The sequence below is a fragment of the Quercus lobata genome, chromosome 7, assembly GCF_001633185.2.
Source record: "Quercus lobata isolate SW786 chromosome 7, ValleyOak3.0 Primary Assembly, whole genome shotgun sequence".
NCBI classification, from domain to species: Eukaryota; Viridiplantae; Streptophyta; class Magnoliopsida; order Fagales; family Fagaceae; genus Quercus; species Quercus lobata.
In genome coordinates, this window is record NC_044910.1 from 38,854,961 (window position 1) to 38,872,256 (window position 17,296).

The 17,296-nt window shown below is 34.3% G+C and overlaps 2 protein-coding genes and 1 pseudogene across 3 annotated transcripts; 1 reads left to right on the forward strand and 2 right to left on the reverse strand.

The window, feature by feature from the left end:
• Positions 1-1,571: 1,571 nt before the first annotated feature.
• Positions 1,572-5,658, forward strand: LOC115952468 (annotated as a pseudogene). The gene is made up of 2 exons (XR_004083413.1): positions 1,572-4,993; positions 5,223-5,658. The product of XR_004083413.1 is annotated as a probable leucine-rich repeat receptor-like protein kinase At1g35710 (transcript).
• Positions 5,659-11,879: 6,221 nt separating this feature from the next.
• Positions 11,880-14,815, reverse strand: LOC115953869 (transmembrane 9 superfamily member 5-like). Its single transcript, XM_031071690.1, has 6 exons — positions 14,772-14,815; positions 14,534-14,577; positions 13,508-14,120; positions 13,076-13,416; positions 12,482-12,969; positions 11,880-12,269 (listed from the first exon to the last, which is right to left on the reverse strand). The coding sequence occupies exons 3-4, from the start codon at positions 14,113-14,115 to the stop codon at positions 13,317-13,319; spliced, it is 708 nt and encodes a 235-aa protein (XP_030927550.1). The 5' UTR covers positions 14,116-14,120; positions 14,534-14,577; positions 14,772-14,815; the 3' UTR covers positions 11,880-12,269; positions 12,482-12,969; positions 13,076-13,316.
• Positions 12,077-13,261, reverse strand: LOC115952024 (transmembrane 9 superfamily member 5-like). The gene is made up of 3 exons (XM_031069121.1): positions 13,076-13,261; positions 12,482-12,969; positions 12,077-12,269 (listed from the first exon to the last, which is right to left on the reverse strand). Exons 1-3 carry the CDS (start codon positions 13,259-13,261, stop codon positions 12,077-12,079), a joined length of 867 nt encoding a protein of 288 aa, XP_030924981.1.
• Positions 14,816-17,296: the final 2,481 nt, after the last annotated feature.

A 17,296-nucleotide genomic window follows, 5' to 3' on the forward strand; every position in this document is an offset into this window, starting at 1 on the left:
GACCAATCAGCCCCAAACTTGGGTTAACCACAGTTCAATTTCAATAGGAAAAAAACCAACTTATTCCACACGTAATTTCCAATAACCACAAAAATGCAGGAACGGAGGTTAGCATGAATCTAGACTAAGGGTCTGTTTGGATAGAACTTATTTTGCTGAAACTGAAAACTGAAAACTGAAAACACTGTAGCAAAATAATTTTTAAATGTGTGAATAGTGCTGTGAGACCCATTTTTAATGAAAAAGTTGATAAAAAGTAGAGTTTGTGGGACCCGTGAACAGTGCACAAGTGTACTGTTCACAGAAGAACGGGTCAACCATTGTGGCTGAAAAGAAAAAAAAAAACGGAGGAAACGCAGACGCAGCATAAGTGCTATCCAAACTAGCACTAAGTACAGTAAGTAGACTGATGGCCGTATTGACTGGAGTCAGTCTATGCAAAGGGACCCCTGCAATGGAAAATTAGCTTGCTTTGATCGGGAGATGATGACACAATGAAAAAAATCCAAAATTTTCCAGAGAGCAATATTTCTTTGAGAGTAATAGGATTATAGGATCTTGACTTGAAGTTTATAAGAGCAAAGTAGCTGACCCATGATTGGGGCTAGGTGAGTTTGGTCCACATTGCATTTGCATGGGTGGTTCCCCTTCCTTGCACAGGTCGCTGGTAATCAATTTGTCTTCACTGAAAAATCGAAGGACAACGACTTCTAGCAAGTAGCAACTAAAGCTTTTGCTATATGAGAGCACCAATAATGCTACTCGATCACCTATCAGATTTTTAATACTCAACCGAATTTTAATTTTCAAATATATATCCTCTAATATATTAGGAATTTAGGATAAAACTAAACCTAAAAGTTTATACCTATGGATTTTGACCCATTTTTATTTTCTAATCGACTCAATCTTGTGGTAATTATCCAATGTGGGTTTTCTAACACTTAACTAACCATATTACTCCCCCGTGAATTTTCCAACAAAATGTGCAAGATGTCGCTGCAGTAGGAGGAAAATCCAACTAAGAAAAAAAATCCAGGATGCTTTTACACCGAACTAATCTTCTTCAGTTTTTTATTACTCGTAGCTTATTATCCTAGTCGTCCTTGCAACTTCAATTGTTATTGTATCCTTGGTTCCAATGTGACGAAATTAAATTTTATCATCCACTCTTTCTTGTGGTAATTATCCAATGTGAGATTTTTAAGAAACAGAATTATTCCCACGCGAATATTCTAGCAAAATGTGCTAGATGCTGCTGTTGAAATAGTCATCCAACTTCAGTGCCACGTGACAATGTTTCACCTCAGTAGCATTAGGAGGAAAGAAAAAACAAAAAAAACAAAAATTCAAAGATGACTTCGTGGAAATCATGCCGGTAGATTCATGTAAATTTCTGCACTTCAATAGGGTTCAAAAAGACGATGCTTCGTGATAATCACGTTGGTATTCATACAAAGTAAAAAATAGAAAAGCTAAAAGAAAAATAATAAAAAATTAAAAAAGGGGGAGGAAAAGAAAAAAGTAGCACATTCGTTAAATTGACTTCCAGTCTTGGGTTGGTAAGGACTGTATTTCAATGATTAAAGTATGTTGAGTGATGAATATATAACAATCAAATATTTGCCCCTTTGCAACGCACTCATCAATCAATCATAAACTCTAACATGGCTCCCTCTGTTTCCATTTCCATTCTGATAGTAGCATTATGGGTTCTTTATATCTTGATGCACTCCACAACTATGGTTATTGCTGCTGGCTCTGTGGCAGCATCTAATTCATCAGCGCTTGAACTAGAAGCGAAGGCTCTCCTGGAGAGTGGGTGGTGGTATGGGTACTCCAACGATACATTCGTAGATCATTGCCACTTCTATGGAATCATATGCAATGCTGGTGGAAGCGTCATAGAGATTGACAGGAGGGGTATGCTCAATTACAGAGATGCGATCAGTAAACTCAACATCTCTTCCTTCCCAAATTTAGTCCACCTTGATCTTTCTGATAATTGGCTTACGGGGAGCATTTCAGTCGAGATATGCACCCTTTCAAAGCTCACCCACCTTGATCTGTCCCATAATTCTCTCACAGGTAAGTTGCCTCCTTCACTTGGAAACCTCACTCGATTGGTGGAATTTGACATTTCTTCAAATTCTATCATCGGTGAATTACCTCTTTCACTTGCAAACCTCACTAGATTACAGATATTTGACATTTCCTCTAATCTACTTGGTGGTTCCATACCCAAAGGATTGGGTAATTTAAAGAATCTTCTAGAATTAAGATTGAGTCATAACAATTTTACCGGAGCAATCCCTTCTGCTCTTGGCCTTCTAACCAATCTTTCCATCTTGGATTTGTCTTTTAATAAAATCAATGGTTCTATAGTGCCAGAAATTGGATTGCTAAAGAATTTGTTGGAATTGGACCTACAAAGAAACAATCTCACTGGTCCAATCCCTTTGTCTATAGGTCATCTAACCAATTTGGTTTCTTTGTCTCTTTCTATGAATCAAATCAATGGTCACATTCCACTAGAAATAGGCAACATGAAGAATTTGAGGCACCTACACATCAATAATAACAAGCTTATTGGCCCCCTCCCTTCATCTCTTGGTCATCTAACCAATTTGATATCTTTGTTTCTTGATTCAAACCAAATCAATGGCTCCATTCCTCCTGAAATAGGCAACATGAAGAATTTGAGTTACCTGTCCATCAATAATAACAAGCAAGCATCTGATTGGCCCCCTCTCCATTCATCTCTTGGTCATCTAAACCAATTTGATCTATTTGTTTCTTGATTCAAACCAAATCAATGGCTCCATTCCTCCTGAAATAGGCAACATGAAGAATTTGAGTTACCTGTCCATCAATAATAACAAGCTTATTGGCCCCCTCCCTTCATCTCTTGGTCATCTGATCAATTTGATCAATTTGTTTCTTGATTCAAACCAAATCAATGGCTCCATTCCTCCTGAAATAGGCAACATGAAGAATTTGAGTTACCTGTCCATCAATAATACCAAGCTTATTGGCCCCCTCCCTTCATCTCTTGGTCATCTAACCAATTTGATCTATTTGTTTCTTGATTCAAACCAAATCAATGGCTCCATTCCTCCTGAAATAGGCAACATGAAGAATTTGAGTTACCTGTCCATCAATAATAACAAGCTTATTGGCCCCCTCCCTTCATCTCTTGGTCATCTAACCAATTTGGTTTCTTTGTCTCTTTCTATGAATCAAATCAATGGTCACATTCCACTAGAAATAGGCAACATGAAGAATTTGAATTACCTGTACATCAATAATAACAAGCTTATTGGTCCCCTCCCTTCATCTCTTGGTCATCTAACCAATTTGATTTCTTTGTTTCTTGATTCGAACCAAGTCAATGGTTCCATTCCTCCTGAAATAGGCAACATGACGAATTTGAAAGACTTGCATCTCAATAATAACAATATTGTTGGTCCAATCCCTTTGACTATAGGTCATTTAACTAGCTTGCAAACTTTGTCCCTTAGTGGGAACCAAATTAGTGGTTCCTTCCCTGTGCACATTTTTAATTGCTCTTCACTCTACAACATAACCTTCAGCCATAACTACTTAACTGGAAGCATTCCCTTTCGTAACAGTAGCCTTTTTCCATTAAGCTTGATTGACCTCAGTTATAATTCTATTAGTGGAGGAGAAATACCTCTTAGGGGTATAGAATTTTTGGATGTCAGCTACAATAACTTCAATGGCTCCTTTCCTAACTTAATAGGCAATATGGAGCATCTGCGTCACTTCAACCTTAGCAATAACAAAATTGTTGGTCAAGTTCCTTCGATTATAGGTCAATTAACTGAGTTGGAAACGTTGGCCCTTAGTTGGAACCGAATCAGTGGCTCCATCCCCAAAGAAATAGCTGATTGCAAGAGGTTGAGTGAATTGTTATTGAGCCATAACTATTTAACTGGAAGCATTCCATCTCAAATTAGTGACCTTCAGCTTTTAAATGCTATTGACCTAAGTTATAATGCTATCAGTGGGGAAATTCCTTTTAAACGAGGGGATTCACACGCTTTACAGCACTTGGATCTCAGCTGCAATAATCTTACTGGAAATATTCCGGATCTTTCATATTCAGTAAAAGAAGTGAACTTTTCCCACAATTCTTTCCATGGTCGGATCCCAGATGGCTACTTAAATTATACACCTTCAGCCTTCATCGGCAACAAAGATTTATGTGGTGATGTCAAAGGCTTCCCTCCTTGCCCAAGCAACAATAGATCCATTGTCCATAAAATAAAATTTTTTGTTCCCTTAATTGCTTTCACTATGTTTTTACTTCTTGGGTATTTTTTCCGCTCTCGATGTAGAGTTAGGAAAATGTCATCTGAGTCAAGGGAAACAAAGAATGGGGATTTGTTCTCAATATGGAATTATGATGGAAAAATTGCATATGAAGACATCATTGAAGCAACAGAGGACTTTGACATTAGATATTGTATTGGAACAGGTGGTTATGGCAGTGTTTACAAAGCACAGTTGCCTAATGGTAAAGTGGTTGCCTTAAAGAAACTTCATCGCTTGGAGGCTGAGGACCCAAATTTTGACAAGAGTTTCAGAAATGAGGTCAAAATTTTAACGGAAATCCGACATCGGAATATTGTGAAACTGTATGGTTATTGTTTGCACAAACGATGCATGTTTTTGGTCTATGAGTATATGGAAAGGGGAAGTCTATTTTGTGTCCTACACAACAATGCTGAGGCTGTAGAATTGGATTGGATGAAGAGGGTGAACATAATCAAAAGCACAGCACATGCATTATCTTATATGCATCATGAAGGTGTCCCTGTAATTGTTCATCGAGATATAACAAGCAACAATATTCTATTGAACTCTGAGTTAGAGGCATTTGTGTCAGATTTTGGCACGGCTAGACTCCTTGATTCAGATACCTCCAATCAAACTCTAATGGCTAGGACTTACGGTTATATTGCTCCAGGTGAATTATATATTATTTTCGTAATTATCCTAGATATTATTTTGAATGTTTAGTCACATGTAGAGCTTTCTATATGGTCATTCTAGTTAGAAACAATTACTTTTATGATGGAAGTTTTATACACTAGCAAGTTTTGTCCAAACGTCTAGAAAAAAGGGAAATAAAAAAGATTAATGTTAAACGAAAGATATTAATTTTTTCATACCTATTTTTTGTCCAATATTTGCAGAATTGGCCTATACTATGAAGGTGACTGAAAAAAGTGATGTTTATAGCTTTGGAGTGGTGGCATTAGAAATATTAATGGGAAGGCATCCAGGCGAACTCTTGACATCATTATCATCATCTCAAAGTGTGATGCTAAATGAAATATTAGACAAGCGCCTCCCACCTCCAAATCGTTTGGTTGCACAGGATGTTTTTCTTGTTGCTGCAATTTCATTTGCTTGCTTACGTGCTAAACCAAAGTCTAGGCCGACAATGAAATTAGTGTCTCAAGAATTTCTTTGTCACAAGAAACCAATAATGAACCCCTTACATGCAGTTTCAGTATGGCAACTAAGAAACCAAGAAACTTATATGGTTGGAGAGAGTGAAACCCATTTTGAAAGTCCTTGTTTTCTGGTTGAGAAAGATAATGTTTGATGAGCTTCTATGAAAAAATTGTTGTGTTGTTGTTCTTTATGATATGTAACCTGTATTTTGTAATATGAAATTTAAGTCTTCACCACTTTTCTAATGCAATCGCGGAGGTTGCAAAGGCTGATCTATATGCTTGATGCTTGACTCGAAGATTTCATACTTGTTTGACTTACTCACATAAGATTCAACAATAATAATGAAAAATTTGTAGGGAAAACAATTAATAAAATCTCTACCTCCCTTGCTATCTGCTCCCAACACACACAACCCTCTCTCACAAAAACATAATGAAAGACTTTCTACTTGCACTATCCGTTCTAAATTACAACAATACGATGTTATCCTCTTTCGACCCACATTACAATCGCACACTCAATACCTCTAACTGCCCCGTTCTTTTCCATTCCAATCATCCACTGCTAACACCTTTGTTGCTTTTGTAACCCCATGACCTACTAATTCAACCTTCTAGTAATCGAGACCTTATTATGACTTTAATTTGAGAATTATAACAAAAAAATTATAATAAAAATAAACATACATAGCAAATTTAATAAAAGATAGATCTAAATGAACGGATTTGTCTGTATGGTGAAGTAGGTCGCCACCATTAGGCAATAAATTCTGATTCTCATGGAGATTCCCTTTTGGTCACCAAATTTCATGTGATTCTACAATTGGCTTAGATAATTCTACTAGTGCCTTTTTACTATTTGAATTATGATAAAAATTTGAGCTCTATGTTCTACATTAGATATATATTGCAACTGTTTTGAAAAATCAGACTAAGCAAGATTGAAAAGGAATACAATGGATAGATTTTATGTGGTTCTTTCATGTGCCTACATCCAAAGGAGCCAAGGAGGGAGCTGCTTTCACCTGCTATATGAGAAATTAGGATTATAACAATGTTTATATATAGCATACCCTACCTAGTGGACATCCCCAAAATACCCTTGATGCCAATAAATAATGCATTGACCTAAAAACAAATATGAGGGAACTCTAATAGCAAGAAAATACTATGATAAACATTGGATAACAATTCTTGTGGTTTTTTTTTCTTTTTTTTTTTTCTAGGTCTAAGAGCGAGTCTATGCTACTAGAGTTGTACAATGACAATTCAAAAAATAATCTTCCCGTCAGCCTATAGATATACCCATTTTTACACCTAATTTCATAACTTGTTGAATTGTGCAATTGAATGGTTGATGAAAGGTTATGTCGTGTCCATGCAATCAGTAGTGGGTTGAAAACGTTCATTACTCACAGGGTCATAGTCGCACAAGTCTTATATAACAAAAATTATCTTTTCATAATTGATAAATCCAAGGAAAAAAATATAGCAAACTTTCCCATGAAACAAAGACTTAAATAGAACCAAACCAACCTCCTAGGGATGTACTTCACATAATCATATCTTGAACAGTCTCTCAATAGCAATTTAAAAACACCCTTAAAAAAGAAAAAGAAAAAATGACATCCTAACCTTACGTAGATTAGCAGTGTTTATGCCATTACATCTGCAATTTTGTCAAAAGATAAACATCCAAGGTAGCTTTTCTTTTTTTTAGAACATAGATTAGATAGGGTTTTGACTAAATAATTACCGTATTGGAGAAGTGTGTAATCGTTAGAGACAAAGAGAAGGAATGGAAGGGAGAACGGGATTAAATTACACATTAAAAAAAAATGCCACATTAGCTCAAAAGAATGTGGTTTTGAATAAGTCAATTGAATCTTGGAATTATGGTTTATGGAGTCACCATCATATTTAACTTTAATTAAATCTTTCATAGTATTTCCCACAATCTTGATCATATGATTTTCAAAATCACTCTCAATCAATTTAATCTTGAGCAAACACACCTTGCCCCAAACCTGGGTTAGCTATTATAAATTTCAAGTAAAAAATTATCAATTTCGTATTCTTTCCCACTTATTACAAACCACTGTTCAATTTCTTCAATAGGAAAGGACCAACTTATACCGCTCGTAATTTCCAATAATCACAAAAATGCAAGAACGAAGGCTAGCATGAATCCAACGAGTAAAAAAATCTAGTTCCCCTTGATGGTTCTACTTTGATATGTGGTTGAATAGATAATCTGTGAGGTAAACCTTGGGTAAACCATCCACTTTTCTTTTTTCTTTTTTAAGGTTCTTTTGATTTATAATTCGGAAGCCTGTATTGACTGACTGAGAGGAGTCAGTTTATGCAATAGAAATGAAGCTGCTTTAATGACCAAAGTAATTTTAATACCATAAAAAAAAAAAAAAAAAAAAAAATCACAACTTTTACCACAACTCTTATACATAACAAACTATGATTGATAATATGTTACTTTTACATGAACTCACTACTTTTTGTTTGCCACTCACTGTTTACCACGAAGAGTCGAAGATAATGCTCTCTTTGATGGATAGAAATGTATTGTTAGTTTCTAGATAGTAAATCTCGAATCCATGAGGGATTCTTTAGATCCACAAGGTGATAGGCTTGGAATCACTAGAGACAACAGTAGACAAATGTCTAAATTTTTATTGATAATAAACTATGAAAAATGTTTACAGACTTAGGGGCCTATTTAAGACTCCGTAAAACTTGACAAACAAGAAAATATATTCTAAAATAACTCCTAATTAATACCTAACCATAACATGAACCAAATTTAGCCTAAAAAGCATTAAATGCACCTGAAAATCATTAAATGCACTTGAAAATAAGGAAATAAATCACCTAAATCTAAAATAACAAAAATTACATAAGAAAATATTGTGATTAAAAAAAATTACAAAATTTAAATAAACTGTGTCCTACATCACAGTTGTAGTAAGAGTTGTGGTAAGAGTTGTACATTTATTTGTGGTACTAGATTTTTTGCAATGGTAAATCTAAAAATCTTGGAGAGAGCAAATATAGATACGCAATATATATATTAGACAGTAACAGGATCTTGACTTGAAGTTTATAAGAAGAAACCCAGTTGAGTTAATTTGGTCCTCATGGGTGGTTCCCCTTCTTTGCAAGTCACCATTAAGGAATTAATTAATTGTCTTCACTAAAAAATCAAACGACCATAACTTCAATAAATGAGACCACCTAAAAAATCAAGAGATTTGTCTTCGCTAAATAATCTACTCGGCCACTGTCAGAATTTTAATTTTCAACTACGTACCATCTAACATGACAAGCCTTGCAATCAACCAGCTGCCATTTGTGAATTATTTATTAATATTGTAGAAAGAATTAGCTCTCCTTATCCTTTTTCATATTGCTATTGTGAGAATCACGTTCGTATTCTTTCAAAGTTGGAATATATATCACATACTATGGGGTCTTTGGCCATGGATGTGACAGTCAACATCATCAATCATAAAATTCTAAATCTTTTTTTTTTTTTTTTTTGGGTTATAAATTGTGATTTTTAGGGTTTTAGATTCTAAATGTGCTCGAATCTTCTTTTTTTTTCTTCGATTGATAAATTTTAATATACGATTCTGTGTTTTAGATATTAAAAATAAAAAGTTTAAATTTTGTTGTGACTTTATTTTTTATTTTTGGTTTTAGATACAATTCTGTGTTTTAGATATTATAAAGAAAAAGTTTAGATTTTTTTGTGAGTTTATTTTTTCTTTTCGGTTTTGAATTGTAGTTTTGTAAGATTTCAAATTGTTCTTTTCAATTTATTTTTTTACTTTTCACTGATTTAATATTTTTAAAGAAATATATTTTGTGTTTTAGTAGATATTAGGTAGAGAAAGTTTGGATTTAGAGATTTTTATTTTTGTCAATAATTGCCAATTTTTAACATATTTCGATGATGCATAATAAAATTTGTGTGAATCTTATTTATGAATAAATATTTTTCTTTACTTTTTCTTTTGAATTCTTGAGAAATTTTTTTTTTCATTTTAATAATAGAGTAATAATATTAGTAGCAGTTCAAAAGGCCTGTTAATTAAGGAAGTAACAAAATGTCAAAAATCATATATATATATATATATATTGGAAATTCAAATACTATGATTTGTGAATAAAATAGAATGAAGAAAAAGAATATAGAACAAAGTTTAGCTACAAAATTAATTTTAGCTTTTGGCTACAAACTTAATATATTTTTATTGGAGATGAATTTTGACAAATCCACCATTGGATTACAACTTCTTCTTATATCCCTTATGCTTGCAAAATTTCAAGAAAACAAAATATCAAGAAAATTTTTAAATTACAAGTTTTTGTAATTTAAAATTATATACAAAATACAAGCTTATAGATCATAGAGTAAATAATATCTGATTGACACAAAATTCAACATGTGTATTAAGATCGTAAAGAATATGTAATTCAATAGTTAGATTTTCAAAATATGTTGTAATATTTATTTTATTGAGTAAGTTTGTAATCTTAAACTACAATTAATTTTGTAGTTAAATTTTGTCCAAGAATATATATTTGTAATTGGCCCAAAAAACTCGGGGATCAATAACTAAGGCTTTGTAGGTATTGTTGTTGTTTATTTTGATAATGGAAAAAAAGTGTTTCATAAATTATTATCCTTATATATTTATCACTTTCATATAAAACTTTCTTACACGAACGGCAGGTTGGGTACTAGCTCCACTAATTAATTAATCTAAAGACCTCATATGAAACCTTTAATAAAGTGTAAGGAATAAATCGTGGCCTTAAACCATTTACTGATTGCACTAGTCAGATTCTTCGCAACAGTCCTAAAATTGCAAGGATTCAAAAGTGGAAATGATTGCTAAGAAAGAGAGGCTGGTAAATTTCCAAAATGATTTCATGCGAATAAATTTCATGTAAATTTCTGCACTTCAATAGGATTTTCAAAAAGACGATACTTCGTGAGAATCACGTTGGTATTCATTCAAAGTCAAAAAGTAAAGAAAAATGTAGCGCACTCATTAAATATCAATCATACACTTCAACAAATACAGGTGGAATACTTGTTTGACAGCAACTGAAGTTAATTTTTACCATATGAGTAGAAGAGAAAATTTGGGGTTTGGGGTTTGTTTTGATTTAGGAGAACCTGTGAAGCGGTGTGGTATGATTACAGATTTTGTGTTCTGATTTCTGAGCAAAACAGCATCGTTTTGAAGAGCAGCTCTTCACTTTAATCCAATTGAAACAGCGTCATTTTGGGATGATTTGGCCAAAACACCCAAAACTAACTGTGGATGTGTTTTTGCTGAGGGAACTATACTAAAGGGTGTAAAATCAAATTTCTAAAATTTCAAGATATAAAATCTAAATACCAAATTTCATGGGTGTGATTTTGCAATGTACCATATAATTCTATAATTTCAAGAGAATATTTGTAAGAAATTTGAGATTATTTGTAAGAACGAAAACTAGGATTTGTCAATTTTCTATGTTCAGAAATTAGAAGTAGATAATTGGCCTTATCCCTCACCCCTTATTAGCTGAGTTGTGACTTGAGAGTTGGTATACATTTGCAATTTTGCATATAAGCAACTCACAACATCAGTGGAAGCGCACACATCCTTCACAATTTTCATTGATGCTGCATTGATTGAACTGGAATTACCCCTCTAATTCTACAAGTTTTTCATTTATTGTTTTGGTCTGGCCATAGGGTACCTGATGTCGATCAGAACGGAATTGAGTACTAAAAAGGCAAACTGACATGAGGAAAATATACCTCCAAATTCCTTGTAACTTCCAGTGAAGGTGAATTTTATTCTCTCCTTTGATAGGAATTGATACGATCATTTATGACTAAATATTGCTTCCATTGCCACTACTATAAGCTTGGTGTTTCATTATTTTCTGTCTCCGTTACCCTACACCATGAAGCTATTTTGTAAGGGATTCTTAATAGAACCACCATCCATTGCCAGGGCACCACCACCAACCACCGCAACATGACATGACCACCTCATACAAGACCAAGAGGTCCAAGATTGACGCTACAATCACCATCCTCTGCCTCTATTCAAGATGACATTCCCTGATGCCTGAATTGGTGAAACAGTTTGTATTATGTATTTTTGGTTTCAGTTAGTTTGTGACGAATGGATTGATTCAAGGAATTTTTTTATTTTATTTTTATTTTTTATGATAACAATCAAAATAACCTTACGGAATTGAAGTAGTTCTTCAAGGGAACTAGGCCTCCTTGGAATTAAGAAGTAAGAACAAGAAATAGAAACTAAGAGATAGACAAGGAAGAGAGCAATTTGCTTACAATTAGCTATAGCTTCTGATAGTACAATTCCCTTCCCAACACAAGTCCCCAAATCCCAATCCGTTACAACAGTATCAACTAACTAATCCTAACTAACAACTGACTATAATGCCAACTCAGAAGCCAAGGCTAACTGCCAATGCAACTAGCTTTCAGTACTTATCACTTCAGCAAAGCACAACTCCTATTGAATTAAGTTTCCTGGTCAATGATTGGAAATAGTTGATGAATGATAGAAGCCAATGGTTCCAAGTATCAAGAAGACAGCGTAGAATATGCAAGCATTGTAGCCCAGGAACTCTAGCAGGTTCATTGAAATTCTGGTGTTTGCTCTAGCATAGAAATAGGGGCCATACGCAAACATGAAAATGGCGACTGATCCCCCACGAAACACAGATCTGCATTGCAGATTGACTTAGATCAACAGATAGATGGATAGATATTTGACTTTTTTTTTTTTTTAAAATCAAATTAGGAATAAAAGCTAGAAAAGCATAATTTGAGCTTAAAATTAAATGAATTTAAACATGATTTAAGCTTCAATCTTGCCCCACAAATGTGAAAAAGTTGTGAAATTATAGTGTTTATAACATTCTTGTAAGAGAATTACCTCCACCACCATTGGTGATCTTGCCTAGACAGGTGATAGCGTTCACATGCCACATCCACTGTCATAATTTGTATGATGACAATAAGGAAGGCCCCAAACATAGTACTAATTGCACCACAGACTTTCAAATTGTACAAGCTTGCATAGATTTCATCCATCAAAATGTAGATAACGCAGAAAGGCAGAAGGCCCCCAAAGAACACTTCATGAGCAAGTGTCTTCATGTCCCAAGCCTGATTATGAATCTCACTTTGGAAGTTTATGTTGGAACAAGCTATTTCGGATTCTCTTAGGGAAGACTGCCCCAATCTGCCACCCAAAGTTAGGATTCCAAAAGCAAAGGGTAACAAAATGATTTCCCAAAGATAATTATACCAGTCGTGCAGAAGTGACACCCCTGTTGTGATTGCCTTTAATGTAATTATGGCAAGACCTGTTATGAACACCGGGACAAAGTACAGGATCCCAGTTTGGAAAACACATTCTCTCTGCAGGAAAAAATCATTTGCCACATAATTAAAAACCTGAACCGTAAAGACTTTAAAACACAAATTACTGTGATACTGTATTCGTTAGTTACAACTACTGTATTACCCATCCACTTCTTGTGAAACTAGAGTGGAATGAAGCAGCCTTGTACCCAGAAACCAATGATGTGAGAACATAACTCGTGATGATCCAAGTATACAGTCTCTCATGATTGCAGGTATATAGGCTACCAGTATATACAGCCAAAACGAAGAGGATGCAAACTCTGCAAATGGAATTCTTAAGTGACATGTGACAACATTTTTCAGAATAAAATTGGACCAAAAAAACCCAAAATAGCTAGAATTCAGAATTGGAGTGAAAAAATTGAATTAACCAGAATGGCCCCAAGTAGGGACGAGTACCGAGGACACCTGCACCTATAACCGTGAATACGAAAAGAGTTCCTGCAGTAGAATTTGATTTGATCATCGTTAGGTGAATACAATGGCCTGCTTGAATGGAACTACACCAACATAAAGGAATAGAGCTGTGTACCGAGTAAAATAATCTCTCAGGTCTGTCACAATCACAATACAAAGCAACCCAATCCAGACGAAAATGATGATATTTGTAGCATAAGAAGACATAGGATCATCTCCTCCAACGGGCTCGAACAAGTCACTGACCGATGACAGAACATGCGTTTCGTCCAAAAGCTTTTCATTGGGATCAAATTCATCCCAGTACACAGAATACGTGAACTTGACATTGACTTCAGTGTCCTCAGACACATCCGCTACAGTCTCGCCGTAATTCATAACATATATAGCTGTCACTTTGTTCCCCAAGTAAAGGATATGAAAGTCCAGGTGACTGAAAATATAAATCCTTTGACCTATTACATTTGGGTCCTGGAAATTGCCGTACTCATCTACGGACCTGTTATCTCCAACTCTCACTTTCAATCCAATGTTGTCATAGTACAACTCGTACATGGTTTCATTTAAAACTGCATCTCTAAATTTCGCAACTTCTTCTCTCGTCAGAGTTTTCTCACAAAGGAGTTTCTCCACTGTTTTCGTCTTGAATCTCAATACATACCCAGTGTTGACATAGCAATCCCCTGCTGTAACTTCTTGAAACGATTTCTTTCTGTTGAGCATTGGATCTATAATATATCGAGATGTCGGTTAGAAAATGCATAGGATTGGGAAATCATAAATTTTATACTAATTTGAGAACAGATCCTATTGAATTAATTAGGCAAAATTTAATGAATAGTACATTTTTAGAAAAAAACAATTGGTGAATAGCATGTGGCTGAAGTTTCCTAAACTCGAGTTCTTGTTTTTTTTTTTTAATTCCACGCCAGACCTCGAGTTTGTTAAATTCAATTTTGGGTTGAAACTCGATTTTGCCAAATTCGAATTCCAAAAACATTCTACATAACTAAAAAACTTCAAATGCATATTATTCATCTAAAATTTTTCTAAAAATATACTATTCAGCAAAGTTTGCCCGAATTAATTATCTTATCTATGTCAAGAAACTAAATTCACAAACCAAGAAAATTATTCTTACATCCAGGAGGGCAGAATGGCAAATCAAAATAGGAATATGCCTCACTGCAATCAAAAAATAAATAAATAAATAAACAGAGATGCATCAAATTCATAAGGAGGTCCAAAAAGTATTTTTCTTTTTAATTATCTCAGGCATTCACAAAAAGTATACACAACCTTAGTTGCTCACTAAAAATATGATTAGAAAACGTTGAAAGAGATGAGAGATTTCAAAGAGAAATGTAGAAATGAATTACCATGGACCTCTTTGATTAGGATAAGCTATGCTGGCGAGGAGAGGAATGTAATGTTGGGAAAAATTCTATATTACTGTGAATAAATTTTAGCAAGCACAGCGGAAGCACAACCACACAAAAACACAAAGATTTACGTGGAAACCCTTTCTCCTTGAAAGGAAAAATCACGGGACAAACTCCGAATAATTTCACTATATAAAATAGAGATTACAACACTTAGAGATACAACTTGAGTAAAAAAAAACTCTCTTTTTCTTTTCACTCACTGCTCTCTTCCTCACTATGTATTTTCTCTTACTCTCTCTATTTTTCTCTTCTCTCTTGCTTGCTCTCACTCACGCAGCTCTTCAAGACTGCACTAGTCCTCACACTTTGGGACTTTCACTTCTTTTCTTCCTCTGCCCAAATGGCCGAATGGCCTCTACCCTTTTATTTCTTTCACCTTTTCTTCTTTTCTCCCTTTCACACTCTTCACATCAAGTCACATTAAATACAAGCCACTTATCTTGACTTTGCTTCAACCATTTTCTTTTTCTTTAGCTCTCATTGGCCGAATGGCCTTGCTTGTTTCTATCCTTTTTCCTTTCAGCTCTGCCATAGCAGAATAACTCTTGCTTTTGCTTCTTTCTTTTCTTTCTTCAGCATGTTGGACACGCCTAAGCCAACCAACCCAATTACTAATGCTGACTTTTGTACATGATGAAGAATAGATAAGAAACATTAAAGACATGCTCATTAAATGAGCTCTTGACAAAAAACATGTGGGCTGGACTCATGGTGTAGTGCACCCAACATGTAATCGCCTTCCTTGTACCCCCGATCTTGCTTCCTTGAAGGTTCAGTTCTCAGAGTTCGAATTGCGAATACCAGAGCCGGAAGAGCAACCAGTATCAGAACCAAGAAACTTGTTGTTTCTCTACGAGCCATGGATTCTCTGTGATTCTGAGAGAGAAAGTGAGAAAGAGATTTTGAAGAGCTTGAATATTTGGGAGGGAAAAGCTGTTAGTGTTGCTTGTTTGTATACGGTTCGTTACGCGGGTTCTTTTAATCTAGGTCGTTGATCTTTTTTGATGGAGTTAATCAGATATTTTGGACGGTAAAAGATTGACTTGGATTCTGTTGGACTGGCGGGTAGTTAATTATTTTGGATAACAGAATTATGTTGCGGGCAGTGATCGAGTCACATGTTGGTGAAATAACACATTATCCGATAGGCCAATAACCCATGTAATATTGAACCAAATAACCCACATGAACAATTTTTTTTTTTTTTTTTGGGGATAAAATGTAAGATACGTTTGCCTAATTTATCTATGCAATATATAAGAATGAATGACAATAGTTAATCTTCGTTATTTTGGATGTGAAAATTTGAGTTTATATCAAAAGATAATTTACATGGCTATTTATTAGAACTAGCTATTCACGCATCATTTGAACTAGCCATAGATACAAATGATGCGTGAGAATAGATAATTATTTTGTAATTATGTTATAATAATAATTTGTTCTCTAAAATTTGTTGAAGATAATTTATTCTCCCTAAAAATTAAACAATTTTTAAAATTATTTTCCATTTTTCTATCTCTACTAATATACCAAAATTGACTGAAATAGACCAAATGGACCTGAGTGGATTGAAATGGACCGAATTGGACCAAAATTGATAAAAATGGATTGAAGTTGACCAAAATGAACCAAAATGGACTAAAATGGATTGAATTAGGGCCAATATCTCTCATTTCTAATGTGGCTTAACATGAGCATAGTAACAATAAATGCTACGTTTTAGTTTTTAAATATTATATAGATGATAATCGTCCTAAGAAAAAGAGAAATTTGAAACTTAAAAACTTTAGTTGTACAAAGAAGAGACTAGGAAAACATAATGCACTTTAATAGAAGTTAGAAGTTATTTTTTATTTTTGAGAATGCAGTTAGAAGAATTTGAATCACCTCAAAAAATAATAATATCAATTGAACACATCCAAAATAATATAATGATATATTCATGGAGAGTCAAGAGACAAAGAAATGGAACTACTCTTAGAAATTTTTTTATTTTTAGTAAAAATAAATTATCTTTAGCAAATTTCAGAAAATAAATTACATATTATACCTCATTACCATAATAACTATATATTGTCATGAATCACGTGGGGTTGCTGCTAGTTTAAACTTTTAACTAAAACTTAGATAAGTCGGTGTGAATGTTGTGCTTTTCTCCTCCACTTGTTTATTGATCTGACTTTTAGATTGACTACGGCTTAAGTAAATTGTGATTTTCTCCTCATATTTGTTTATTGATCACCAAAATTATTAAATGTCAAATCTTGGGATTATGGTGGTATTGGTATCCGAACAAAAACTAGGATCTGTCGATTTTCTATGTTCAGAAATTAGAGGTAGATAATTGGCCTTATCCCTCACCCCTTATTAGTTGAGTTGTGATATGAGAGTTGGTATACATTTGCAATTTTGTATATAAGCAACTCACAAGATCAGTGGAAGCGCACATGTCCTTC